The sequence below is a fragment of the Erigeron canadensis genome, chromosome 7 (assembly GCF_010389155.1).
Source record: "Erigeron canadensis isolate Cc75 chromosome 7, C_canadensis_v1, whole genome shotgun sequence".
Classification (NCBI taxonomy): Eukaryota; Viridiplantae; Streptophyta; class Magnoliopsida; order Asterales; family Asteraceae; genus Erigeron; species Erigeron canadensis.
In genome coordinates this window covers 2,667,801-2,682,836 of record NC_057767.1, presented here as the reverse complement: position 1 = coordinate 2,682,836, position 15,036 = coordinate 2,667,801, and the positions used below count along the sequence as shown (strand labels likewise).

The 15,036-nt window shown below is 33.0% G+C and overlaps 1 protein-coding gene across 1 annotated transcript; it reads right to left on the bottom strand.

Annotated features, from left to right (window-relative positions):
* Window positions 1–9,196: 9,196 nt before the first annotated feature.
* On the bottom strand, window positions 9,197–15,011 carry LOC122606850 (phospholipase D alpha 1). Its single transcript, XM_043779727.1, has 5 exons — window positions 14,948–15,011; window positions 14,731–14,769; window positions 13,309–13,409; window positions 10,882–12,781; window positions 9,197–9,852 (listed from the first exon to the last, which is right to left on the bottom strand). The coding sequence occupies exons 3-5, from the start codon at window positions 13,399–13,401 to the stop codon at window positions 9,419–9,421; spliced, it is 2,427 nt and encodes an 808-aa protein (XP_043635662.1). The 5' UTR covers window positions 13,402–13,409; window positions 14,731–14,769; window positions 14,948–15,011; the 3' UTR covers window positions 9,197–9,418.
* Window positions 15,012–15,036: the final 25 nt, after the last annotated feature.

Sequence of the window (15,036 nt, the reverse complement as noted above, 5' to 3'; positions counted from 1 at the left end):
TAGTCATAGATGTTAACTAAATTCTTCTTGTAAAGATTCTTCTTATCTATCTATAATATAACTAAAAGAGGGGTTGATGGTACATTTGGCACCTCTAATCCTCTCTTTTAGTCTAATACTCTCTCCTTATTAATCATCTATTTTTTAATATTTATTTAATAAATAATGTCCGACCATTAATAAAAAAATCTTTATTATTATTATTATTATTATTATTATTATTATTATTATTATTATTATTATTATTATCTATATATATACCACCTAGAAAACACCCCTACATATTTTAAACCCAAAAAAAAAATATACGGCAAAAAAAATAAAAAATACGATGATCAACTACCAAAAAGAGTTTTTTATTTATATACTTTGTTCATATTTAATCATTATTATTATTATTTAACATTCAATTCTTATGTTTTTTATTTAACTAAAGTTGAAAAAAAAGGGTAAACTGAAATGAATATTTATATGGAGTTAATTTTCATATTTTTTTTTTTAGCTTTCGTATTGATTAAGTTGTGATAGTGGTCATATTGATGGTTGCTCGAATCATACCATTAATGTATAATTTTTAATTCGTCTATAATTAAAAGTTGTCATCAAGAATCAATTTACTAAGAATATATATAGAGATTTATGAAACAGAAATTTACCCATTAAGAATTAGTACTTAATCTTCGTTATAAGGGGTCAAAGGGGAGCTAGTTAAAATAAAAATCAATTTTGAGGCATTTTACTTCTTTTCAATATCTTATAATTATGCAACATCAGATATATCGGGAGAAGCATGGGTGAGGATTCAGATACGAACACTGTTTCAGGCAGCTTATCTTTGTTCTTTTTTAGTTGTTTTGGATTATGAAGTAGACTTTTTAATTTGATTAAGTGTGCTTTAGTTTTTTTAAGTGTGTTTTAGTAGTTTGAATTATGTGTTGTCTTATACTATTGTAATGTTCTTAAGTATTTTAATAAAATAAGTCTACTTTAATAAAATAAGTTTATTCGTAATTTTAATAACATTACAAACTTAATAAAGAAAAACATACAACATAACATTAAAAGAACCTACTTATTTCATCTAAGGTGATGACCGCACAAGCAATTTCTTCCACATCTTCTTGAATCTTGTTAAACTTCCCCTGCAAATAAGTAAAGTATTGACACTCAAGCTCAGTACAATGCCCCGTTTGTATATAACTGATTTGTTCTTGACACCATTTCTTTTTCGCTTGAAGTTTTAGACCAATTTCAACAAGTTGGTCTTTGAACATTTGGTGGTCGAGGATATCAGCCATGATATTGTCATTCACTTGATCGACAGTTATTGGACGTTTTCGGTAAGGGGCATTTGATGAAGAAGCCATTGCAGATATATAAAAGTTTGAGTTTTGAAATGAAATATCTGGTAAGGACAGTATTTATAGCTGAAGTCAAAGACGCTCATCCAACGTTCAAAATTCAAAATATTTACAATTAGAGTCCTTCCACCGTTCACTTCAAAATATTTACAATTACAGTCCCTCAAACGGCCAAAAATTCAAAAAAAATTTACAATTATAGTCCCTTAACGACCACCTACAATGTTACTCTATAAATACCAACCCAGAGCATTTACCAGTTTCATCACCATTCAAAAAACTTGTTTCATCTGCTAACTCACTTAATATTCCAAATGGCTTCATCATCATCAAAGAAGAACGTTCACTGACCTCGTCTCACCGAAGATGAGATGAAAACACGAATCATGGCCGATATCAATGAGGACACCCTCCTTTAAAATGAACTCTCTGGGGTTCTGGGTTTCCTACGGAAAAGAGACACCAATGCGACCAACACGTTCAGGAAATAGAAGCACCAGGCCGCAGGGTCTCGAAACACGAAGAGACGTATTCTTATTTTCTGCAGGATGAGAGCAAAAGAGTGAAGAGGGTGATCGACAATGTTTTTAAGGCCGGTCACACGTTCACCGACCAATGCACTTGGGCCGAATCGTACCACGACAACTGCGGAGAAGACAAATCAACGTGGGAAGTGAAATATCCAGAACACGACAAGTAGTGGGCCAATGAAACGGCTTACCGTGGATTAGGAAATATGTCAATCAAAGATGATGACGATGAAGAGTAATCGTATCATTATTATGTTTTTTTTGTTTTTTTTCCAGTATTGTCTTTTTTTTATTGTATTGTCTTTTATTTTAAGTAATGTAATTTGTGTTTAGTTATTAATAAAATGTGTTTTTTTTTTTAATTTTGTGTAAAAAAAATAAAATAATAAAATAGTGAATAAATAGTGAAGAAATGGGAAAGAAATGGGGTTATAAAATAGTGAATAAATATATGTCGAGAACTAAAAAACCATGATCGTCTATTTGATCCATTAGATCAAAGGTTGAGATGAATTGGTGGTATTAATGTCATTATTATGAATAGAATTTAATTTCAAGTAAACAAAAATGGTAAAAGGGCATATATATATATATATATAGGGGCATGTTATTTTGAGTCCAACTTATTTTGAGTTCATATAATTTACACATGTGTAAATCGTGGTGGCGATGGTCGTCGTCGTCGGAAAAATCATGGTGGTGGTGGTAGGAGGTGGTTGGGATTTGAGAAGATGGAAGGAAATCAATGGACTCAAATTGGACTCAAAATAAACTAGACTCAAAAAACTTTCCCCCCCCTCTCTCTATATAATATATATATATATATATATATATATATATATATATGTATATATATGGGAAAAGGGAATATAAGGTTGTCCGGCACCTAAGCTTAGGTGTGGAACTCCTCACATACTAATATTTTACTATTTATTGTTTAATGAATAAATGCATGGGCCCCCATGATTTTTATGGATTAAAAAAACAATATGTGACTGTTCCACACCTAAGCTTAGATACCCGACAGCCTTATATTACCATCCCCTATATATATATGTATATATATATATATGTATGTATATATACTATAATATATATAATTGTGTTTTGTAAATCTTCTTGCTATCAATTTTATAATGATCTAAAGGTCAAAGTCTTATTTATTTGTTTTACCTTAATATTTCTTTTACAATAATCAACCTCACTATCAATAAATCTACAGTTAAACATCCACTACAACAAAAATGTTATTTATTCATACTTACTTTTAAAAAGTGTGCAAAATTTTTTTAATTTGTTCACACTTAAAAAATTTTAAAAAGTATACACATTTAAAAGTATGAAGAAATTTAAAAAGTTATAATTATTTCACATTTATATATGTGAAAAGAAAAAGTTCACACCTAAAAGTGTGAACAAATTTCAAACATATTTACATTTAAAAGTGTGAAAGTCAAATTGTAACACTTAAATTCTCCACACTTCTCTTGTGTGAAAAAATTTAGTGTTACAAATTAATCCTAACACTTCTAAGTGTGAACAACTAATATACCTTTACACACTTAATTATAAGAGTGAAAATTTTTTCCCACATATTTAAGTGTGAAAAAGTTATAATTTTTCAAATTTATCTACACTTTTAAAGGTGAATACTTTTTAAACTTTTTTAAGTGTGAACAAATTAAGCAATTTTTTCACACTTGTTAAAAGTAAGCGTAAATAAATGATATTTTTGTTAAAAGCCAGTGGCGGAAGATATGAAGGACCAAAGGAGGTTTTGGTCCCTCCAAAATTTTGGACCATATTTAACAATTATATATTATTTAAAGATAAATAAAATTTTTTTTTATGTGTTTTCACCTCTTCAGAAACAAAACATAGATGCAGAAAAGATAAAACCTAAAACCCAAAAAAATTTTGACCCCTCCAGTGCCGTTGTTCAAGTTCCACCGATGGACATAGCTATAATTTTGATGAAAAACTTGGGCATACACCACCATACAACTGGCCTACAAACCACCCCTAACTTGCAGCGGCACTTGCCACTCACGGCTCATCGTTGTCGTTGTTAGTCAGCAAACACTTCATCAATCAAAGTCTCTCTCCCCAACGTCAGTCACCACTGTCGTTCTTTACCGATTGGTGACAATGTTGCCGTTGGTTACAATCATCTAACACCACTTTAGAGTAAACGAAATACGTACTAACCAAAAAAAGTTTTATTCTTCATCAAATGCTAAAAGATGATTTTATTTGTTTGTAACATTAAACGAGAATTGTAGATGTACTAACTAATAAACTAAACAAACATGAAATATATAAGTTGCTATACATACAATACTAGATTTTAGACTAGATTTTAGACCTGTGTCCAACACTAGACACGGGGTTTACGATATTGTCAATATTGGACGTTTATACGTTTAATTCATAAAAGCTTATAATTTTGAACGTATACGGTTCTAAGTGTTATACTTTGCAAGTTGTATTACATTACTCACAAGTTCGTCATTGTCATTGTTAGCTGAGACATATTGATGAAATTGTATGTCGTAGTCATTCCACAAGGCACATGCTACAATAATTTTTCTATTATAGCATTTTTTAAACCAGTTGTACTCATAATCTGATATTATTATTAAAGATAATCAGGAATTAAAATATAAACATACTTGTGGTCCTGTACTTGACATTCAAGTATATGTATTTGATTATGATGCAGACTCATAACACGAATAGGTTTACTTTCAATCACATGTCCTATGATAATTAGATAACAATTAGGATTGTTTTTATATTTTTTGATAACAATTAAGATTCTTGATTTGAGTGACAATTGAAACTTTAAAAAACTAAATATAAATACCTTTTATAACTTTTAAAAAAAAATCTCTTCAAGTTGATGCTAAAAATATATACTGTATAAATTAAGTATTGGGGGTTAAAAAATGTAAATTGTTGATGGAAAATTAATACATTTAGATAATGATTATTATGATTTTTAATTTATTGTTAATCTAAATGATGATATAAGCAAAAGTCAATTTGATAAAATTGAACGATTTAATTAACCCTTAAAATGAGAACACGATGAGTAAACTTAAAAACATCATTTTGATGCATTAAAAGTCTAAAAAACTAACATAGTGTATAATTAATTATCATTATTTAAGTATTTAATAACACATTGATCCGTCAAAATAAAAAAAAAATCACGTTTTTTGTTGGATGCATCTATTTTGATGAATATGCATCCAAGATGAATGCACAAAACAAAACAAAAAAAAAACATGATTTTTTTGATTTTAACAGATCAATGTGTTGTTAAATACTATGTTAATTTTGTGGACTTTTAATGCATCAAAATGTAGTTTTTAAATGTTCTTACCGTATTCTCATTTTAAGAGTTTTCTTATTTAATTTTTATTCTCGGTATGTTGTAACGGAAACCAACCAAATACCTGTTAAAAAAATAAAAATAATTGTAAAAGTTGGTCAAGTTTAGCTATATGTTATATATAACACCAATCTTGCTGGTATTTTGATTCCAGCTAGTTGATGACCTATATCTTCATTCTTCAATATTATAAGTTTTCTTCAAACTAGTAGTGAGTGTTTGTTATTTCTGAAGGCCATTCTGTATATTTGAATTAAAAGCCCCCGAATCTTGTCAAAAATGTAACTTCCGCTTCTGTCGTTTCTGGAAAGAAATCCAAGCTAGTGTGGAAATCACAAAACTGGTTTTTAAATCCAACATAAATGTTAATGGGTGATCTACCATGATTAATTAGCAATAATAACAGCTATATATAATGTATATATGGTCATGCATGTTTGTAGTAATTGTAGTTGTCGTCTACTTATGTGGTATAGTTGGTAGTTGGTGGCATAGTGTATAGAAAATCATGGTAATTTATTCTGATTCAAGAACTAGTGTGATAGTGTCAGCAATTTCAATACGTTTCTCTTATTGAGGGTTGAGAGTTGAAACAGTAAATATTAATTTGTACACCGTATTTAGTTCAACTGTTCAAGATACACTGCCGACATTAACCCATATTTAGTTAATTATATTTATTATTTTTTTCTTTTTTAACAAGTACGGGATCAACGCCTCAACATCAAAAGAACTCTTGTCAAATCCATCCAATTATTTTGATTCATGACCATAGTTAGAGACTCAGTATTTTTTACTCAATTCGAAATATGATTTTTCGACTCGTGACTCGAATCGTAAGAATCAAGATATTTGATAATATATAATTTTATAATTATATATAAATTTTTGTTGTAGAAATATTGTATTGTATTGATATATTATACTAAAATAGTAAATATTATTAAAATAAAATCATTATCTTAATAGATATTTCAAATTACTGCATATTCAACAGTTTTCAGTCATAAACTTACTGTTTACCTTGAAATTCGCAATAAAAAGATCAAAACTACATAAATACGACAGAAAACAATATACCATCAAATATAATATATATTATAGTATAATCATAGTATCAAACTACAATGATTATAAGTTTGCGACTCGTGACTCGTTCCAAGTTCACACAGCGACTCGTAAGAATCTGGACAAAAACGAGTCATCAAGCGAGTTGACTTATTTTTTATGTAAATCGACTCGACTCGTAAAAGTCGACTATGGACTCGTAAGAGTTCAACAACTATGCTCAAAACCACGTCTGTAATGTCACATATACATATTATATACATTTCTTCTTGATTATTGATAATCTCACACTCAGACCTAGACCCGAATAACTAGGTTGATACCCGACTTAATAATAACAAGTTTCAGTGTTGTGTCTCGTCAGATTTAATTCTTTTATATTATCGCTAGCGGCGGTATGTATATATATAAAGTTTATACACTAAAAAAACCGGTTTGGGCAAGCCCGGTTTCCAAAAACCGTTTTCCTACCCGTTTGACCAAACCATTTTGGGTATTCAGACCTGGTAGAGATCGGGTCAGGTTTGGTTTTCGGCAAAGAAAAGGTACACATTTGACCAAAACCGGCTGAAATCAGGTTTGGTTTGGAAAAAAACAGTTTTTGGACACCTCTATGTGTAAATATTATCATTTAAACCAAACAGGATTCCCCAGTACGTGCAGGATATGTTGCAAACAGGACATAATTTATTTAGCCATGGCCTCTTGGATTTGGTAACTATATAATTCGGTGTGGGACTTCGTCAAGACTCTAGACTTATCTAAAACCAAACCCACACCTGGCTCATTACCTATCCTACATTATTTCATCAAACTTACTGACCTTCCCTTCTTCACTCGATCAACAAATCAAATTCTTTCAAACTTAGGCAAGTTGTTTTAGTTGAATTACTCATAGTTGTAACCGTGCCTAACTGGCTGGCCATATAGTCATATAGACCCTTGTGCAATCTCATCGTCGAATTTTATAACTGAAAGTAATCCTTATAGTATCAACTATCAAATTATGTTCATTTACAATAAACACACCACCTTTTCATCACCTTGTGGACTAATTATTATTGGACTTGTTAATTGTCTATGTCTAGTTAAAAGGTTAAAGTCACTTATACTTAGTTATAGTTGGTTATTAGTTAGAAAAGGTGTGTCCGTTATTTAGTTAGAAAGTTGTGTATTAGTTGGAAAGGATATGTCTATTAGAAAATGATACAATGGTTCATCAAAGGTACCAATGAACCAACACACCCATTCATTGTCTATAAATATATGGGTCATATGTAATGTATAGTTTTAGCATGACAAATATGTGTAAGACAAGATGAAAATATGCACAACAATTTAGAAGTGTGTAATGACAATTATTCATTCAATATATAAAGATTATTACATATTGTTTGTTCTTGATCCTACTGGGACCAACAACTATTGCATCTAGAAAACCTTACTCAAAGATATAATGCTTTAAGGTATCTTTTAGTCATCACTAATTGCTTCAACTGGACCTCAACTTACTCGCACAGTTTGAGAAATTGTTACAATAAGGATAAAAGTAGCACAATAGGTTACACTTTGAAAAATTGATACAAATTACTAGCAGTCTGAGACCGAAAATCTCAGATCATAACACATACATGAGTAGGAATCACACAAGTCACAAAAATTGTATTCACTAATAATATACAGAAAAAATAAAGCAAAAACCATAAATCCACAACAATACATATGCTCTGATAAGAACACCTCTGCAAAATGATTCAAACATTACACCTAATCACACAACAATAAGTGAAACATAAAGTTCCCATTACTTGTGGGCATATGGTTAACTTTCTTCACACATTCAGCACTTAATAAGAGCTGGCAGCTGTTATCAAGCATGCTGAGGTGTTTGTGCCATAGAGCCATACAGAAACCGTGAATTTCATGGGTAGAGAGATGATAAGATTGGTAGACTCCCATGGCTATCTCAGAATCTCTAGCATCGTCCATGGAATGCATTTTGGTATTGGCAGATCCAACAGTAATGCCTTGAAGATTGTCATCTTCTTGAAGAAGAAAAATAGCAGTAATCAGTGGCGGCTTAAGGTTTTTGGAGACCTCAAATGAGATTAATTTTGGGGGCCTAGTTCATTACCATATAAACTAAAGTAAAAAAAAAAAAAAAGTAGCTCGTTTTTTATTATTGAACTACAAGTAATAAAAAAAAAATATGCAGATGTTGATGCAAAAATCAAAAAGGCGTTACCGCAATGCAAATTATATAATGATACTTAATCCAAAATTCAAACACTAAGTCTAATATACAAGATTTGGAGGCCTTAGAAATTTGGGGGCTTAAAGCGATCGCCTAGTCCCATAGTACTGTTGAGCCACCTCTGCCAGTAATCTATGTGATTCTGAATCATTAGACTAGATAACTAAACGCAAAAGGCAAATAGTGCCTTGAAGTCACGAGAATCAGATAATTCATTCCACAAATGTTAACTCAAATAGCCACTCTAAATAAGATTTTTCAGTCAAGATTATATGAGAATAGATAAAGTTGTCAAATGAGAGGAGTCAGACAGGTTGGGTAACGGGTCACAATGGGTTGGGACTAAAACAAGATGGTATGTAGAACCGACGAGGAATTTCATATGATACTACAGAACAAATCCATTAGTTCACCATTACCAGAACTCAACAGTTGCAACTACACTCTTTTCTTGCTACTCTCTAAACATGTCACCTCACTCTGACTATCTTCTCTTTCTGATGTCGATCTGTCGCAACATTTCACACACTAGTATTAAAAATTACCAACACAAAAGGGAACACTTTCGAAAATTGCTACAAAGACAAAAACAAAATCAACACTCATAGATGAAGATGATTTACACTCATATATTATATCCACTAATGGTACACATAAATAACACAAACCGGCAGAACACAGAAGCCCTGATAAGCACATCTCTGCATAAAAGTTGTCCCAACTCTACATAATAATTCAAACATCACACAAACCACAAACACTAGTTAAACAGAAACAAAACATTTTTTGAAGTTTAATCAACCACTTCTTAAGAAGTAAGAATTGGAGGAAGATAATCAACTTTGCCACCAAGAACTCGAGCTTTTGTATCAGGGAAAAACTCAGTTCCGGGCAGTTCAGTAACATTACCTTCACTAGCAACACCAATAGGGTAGCGAAGCAAGTGACCAGGGAGGTCTTGTTCAAGATTCTCACTAGCATAAAGATCCCAGTACTTGTCGGCGATTTGGTTAACTTTCTTCACACATTCTGTGCTTTCTGGGAGCTGGAAGCTGTCATCAAGCATGCCGAGGTGTTCGTACCATAGAGCCATACGGAAACCATGGATTTCACCCCTTGCAGGTTCACGGGTAGAGAGATGGTAAGGTTGGTAGGCTCCCATTGCTATTTCGGAATCTCTAGCACCGTCCATGGAACGTTGGTTAATGTTGGCAGATCCCACAATTATGTATTCATCATCGACTGTGTGACATAAATTATATTGAAAGAACAAATATAAATTACGTTATAATCTAGAGAAAACCAGAAAACCATTATAATCAAAGAGCAAATTAAAAAACAATCTAACAGTCATCTTGAAGAAGAACTTAGCCTGTAAGAATTAACAGTCAAGTTTCAACTGTAATGAACTATACTAGTAGCAGAATCTGTTCTTTAACTTTTGGGTTAATCGGGTTAGTTCACGGGTCACATGGGTCTCGAGTCACGGGTACCAATGTGGTCAGTAGAAAAATAAATTACCCACGTGAATTTAGGGACGTTGGCTTGTTAAAGAATTGGTCCAACTGTTTACCGAGTTCAATGAGAAATGACGTTGAAATGATGCTAAAGCTTAGGGGAACGTGGACTTAGACGGATAGAAGTTATTTTGTGTACCAACTTTTCATTTTGAATGCAAAAGCTCTCAATTTACTCATTCTTTACGTTTCATATTTCTACATATTCAAATACATATATTTGTGTGTTAAGTGTGTATTTAAGAAATCATGACTATTTAAGAATTTATAAATAAAACCGCCACAAAGCAAATTTAAAGAGAGAGACTCCTTTTATTAGATGAGAGCACAAGTCCCTCCATCAAGTTATGCTAGACGAGTAGATGGGTAAACTTTGAAATAAGTTGAAATTGAAAGCAGACTCTTTATCTGAACAAACTCTATACATGAGCATACGGCATACACAAAAAAGACTAGTTGGATAACAGGTCAGAAAGGGCTAGGTTAAACTGAGAAACTTCCAAGTATGAGCCAGAAAGTGTTTGGTTAGGTGAGATGAGGTGTAGAACTATTAATCCGGCTATATGAAGCAAAAATTTTAGGCGGTAGTAAGCATTTCAATACACTTAGCCGGACTTTTGGCCCGTTACCCATTTAACTCACTTTCTTTACAGCTAAATCTAAACTTATTTACCATTTACCCAGAGACCCCTTATCACATAAATAGGTTGAAATTATCACCCTTTCAAAGAAAAAAGTGAAACGCACTACTAACCAATCATCATTTTGGCATGGACGTAGATCATGAACCGCCGGGCCTCCTGAGCTTTCAAATAGTCTGAATCCGGATCAGGTGTTTCAGAAGGTTCATACTCTCCGCTTCTCTTTACCTCTCGGTTACCAAGGCAGAAAAATGTGAGGTAATCTCTCGGGTTTTCCTGAAGGCCCTGAGCTTCAAGAGCCTGTACAATATCTTTATACATCATTTCCATGGTCCTCCTTTGCCAGTCCAATATTGCCTGAACAGATGCACTCTCTGGGATCCCTTCGGGCCACATTGGTACCACAACATAAACAGTGAACTTCTCACCAGCCTCGATTTTGCTAACAATCTTTAAAGAAAGTTCTTTTGGGATGAGATGTAAAGCACCAACATCTTCACCCTTTACATCATCAAACTGCCATGCATAAGAGCTTCCTAAGAAATATTGGTTCTCTATATAAATAAAGCGTTTGGCTCGCCTTATAGCATGAATATAAGCATCTTGAATGCTTCGGTCAATTATGTTATCTTTTCCACTTACTAGACCTGCTTTAGCAGCATCTTCGGGTGTGTCAGGGAACCCAAAAGCAGCCCCACCATCAATGGAGCGGAAAACTTGAACATTCCACGTCTCTTGGTCATCAGGAAACATAACTGGAGATGGCGGGGTAAGGACGCCATCAAGCTCTCTTAAATTAACAAGAAGGTCTTTCCCACCTTGCTTTTTCCACCTTTGTTCAAAGTTAAAAAGAACGTCCCAAGCAACAGGTCCCTCCAGTCGACTGTGGATATCATGCCATGGCTCTCGTGGTCCACCTTTGGTTATAGAAGCCCCAGGGTAGTTCGGCTGATGGAAATCGTCATGGTGAGCTGTATCAAGTGTTCGAAAAAGAGAGTGGAACTGGGAATCGTATCTTCCATCACAAAGATCAATACCACCTACAAAACTCACCACTCGACGGTTCTGTGAGTCCCCACTCGGCATTTCAGAGTCCACCACCACAATTTTCTGGTGGTGAGTGAACATTGTGGAAATTTGAAGGTCCTGAATGAAGCTTCCACCATCATCGGGGTTGCGGGGGCATAACACACAATGAACATCAGTGTTATTAAAATAGTTTTCGGTATCTTCATCATGGGTAGCCATCAATCCGTCTTTTTTTAGTATATCTACAGAGGTTCGGTCATCCCAAACAAGCATAAGAACCCGAACACCGTCACTTGCTTTCTTTTTTAGCAGTTCACCGAGTGTGACATCACCCCCAGGCTTTTGCCTTCTTGTATCTCTGATCAAACTTATCTCAGTGTAAACCGACCAGCCCGTAATATAAATGAAGTGTTCCGCTTTAGTTATAGCATCAAAAATATCCTCCCAACATCTTTTGGGCTCGTAGTACTTGCCGCCAGCAAGGGGTATTTTGGGAATGAAATTGTCAGGAACATGAGCATCTTGATATAAGGAAACTCGACATCCTCGTCTTTGAGAAAAGAACGTGTATGGAACTCCGGGGTATTTGGCATTTTTAAGTCCGTGAGCCCAGTTGCGATCTTGTGTAACATCAAAATACTGTAACTTAACATGGATTTTAGAACCAGCACTTATGGGATTTTTGTCCTCGTCTAAAATTTCGACCCATCTGTCGACTTCATCCCCGCCTAAGAGTTCTTCAACAGGGACATAAGCTCGTCCGATTAAAGTTGCACCAATGGGATTATCATCTTTGACAGTGAATATGACATTCGAAGCTGAGTGGGCACAATAAATGTGGAAAGACTCGTTCCATTTTGGGGTTTGGGGTTCATCTTCGATCTTTTTAGTTCGTCCGACTCTGGCCTTTTCCAGATCAATAGTTGCATAAATTTTGGGGGTTCCTTTTCCAAATCCAACTGTCTCCTCTATGTTAGCCACAATCTGTTTAACAAACAGAAACAGTTAGAAAACTTACTCAACATAGAACATTGTTCACTTGCAATAGGTTTATTCGTATAACAAAAGGCTTATTAAGAAAAGTGGAAAAAAACGATATAGGGAGTCATGTATCATTCTGGTATACAAGTATTGCACGTATTCAGGATGCGATGTGCAAGAACAGACAAGAAAAGTGAAAATAAGATGAAGAACAAACAATGTCATAAAGGATATCACATTGGTTAAACGTCTAGGAATCAAGAAAACCTCTCGCACCATTGTTTGTGATATACATGATCCATTTGCATCCTATTAAGACCCTCCATACACAGTTTTAGGACAAATATGATTTCGAATCAAGATATTATCAATTTATCATATAGATCCACACAAAACTTATAAATGATATTATAATACAATTCTAGCTCCAGAGCACAATGTAACAAGAGTAGTTTTTTTGTAACCGAAAACAGTTATCTTCAGAGATGTTAATTAGGAAAAAATGAATTTGGGAAAAACATATGGTGTACCTTCTTGAGAATATTACGGCCACTACTGACATTAAGCTTATCAACTTCATAAATTGTTACATGAAGAGTGCCATGGAGCAGTATCTGAGCCATTATCTACCCTGCAACATAAAACGTAACCAAATGCATATCATAAGTCAGCCATCAACATTAGTCTAATGTCACCTCTTTACCAAGCACATACATTGAATGAAAATTAACTTGTTTACACAAAACTAAACTGAAGCTATATCGAAAGTAATCGAATAAAATCAAAACCCGCAGCACCAACTAATCGGATAAGAAACTTCAGGATTGTTATTGCAACTTCAATTAAGGAGCAAGTTCCAGGAAAAATGTAACATAATTACCAAATTTAAACCAAACTAAAACAAAAAGAAATGGTTATAAGTTTATTTTAACTACAAAAATGGAACAAAAAAAACATAATTGTAAGAAGTTTGAGAAACAAGTAACACAAATCTTCTTAAAGGAAAACTGCAGATTATAGGAAATTTTTTTACATATTACATTTCTTTTAGTAAAAACTAAATATATACATTTTTTATATTAAAGGATCATGTTTAGTTTACTTAGAAAATTTCTACCTTTTCCCTAACCACGGACCCTATAGAGAATTGCTTACCTAACTATAAAAAACTAGTGGTGTTAATCGTGCCGTGTTTGGGTTGACAGATGACGGGTTAGATCCATCGAACCAAAACACTACCACATGATAAGTGTGTCAAAAACCTCCACCATAATGTGGACATGCTTAAACACGGTAACCCAAGACACAACCCATGTAACGTGTTAACTAAACGAGTGAAATGGGTTTCCAGGTGTCAAGAATGTCAAATTTGTTGGATACTCAACCCATCAAACACTTTACAAGTAATTGTGAAAAAGTCTAACTTCAAAATAACAAGAATTGCTAAAAGAAATAAACAAAAGATTCTCGTTATCATTACATTCTAAGTTGATACATTGCGAGCACATCAACCGACAACCGTTCTCTATATAACATTTTTTATTTTATCTAAATCCGTATATACTTAAACGGGTTAGCCCGTTTATCACCGGTCCAACCCAAAACAACTCATTTAATAAACAGATAAGACGAACCCAATCCCATATATGTCCCCAAAACCCTCTAATTTCATCCCAGGTTCATATGTTTCAAAATTTTGCCTCATCAACTTGAAATCTTACACAAATCTGAACTAAAGTTACTTAAAAACAGTCAGAGTTGAGTCAAAAAGTTCATAAGATCATTTTATATATATATATTTTACTATAGCTTGAAAAATACTCATTATCTTCACTAAAATCAACAAAAAATACTACACTAAACATAAAATCACATTTCATGTATATATACTAATAATAAGAAGAAAAAGAATAATATTATGATAATATACAAAATTAAAGTTATATACTTACAGAAATAACTAACACACAATTTTGATCCAAATAGAAAACCTGCACATGAAACCAAGAAAAAAAAAACTAACTAAAATTAGTAAAAAATGTCAAGTGATGCAGTAGCTGAAACACATAAAAATATGTTAAGAACTTGCTAAATTTAGTAAGATATATAATTATTATTATATTATAGATAGTAAAGTATATATATATAGAATGAAAAGATATTGTTTACTGATGAGAGATGGGTAATCGGTGAAGCACTAGTATCATGAAATGTTACTATGATTTATATATGGTTGCTCAATTATTATTATTATTGTT

Coding starts and splice junctions, on each gene's coding strand:
- LOC122606850 (XM_043779727.1), bottom strand. CDS start 13,401: ATGGCTCAGATACTGCTCCATGGCACTCTTCATGTAACAATTTATGAA. Junction 12,782..13,308: donor GCCGTAATATTCTCAAGAAG/GTACACCATATG, acceptor TTTGTTAAACAG/ATTGTGGCTAACATAGAGGA. Junction 9,853..10,881: donor CCATGCCAAAATGATGATTG/GTTAGTAGTGCG, acceptor TATGTCACACAG/TCGATGATGAATACATAATT.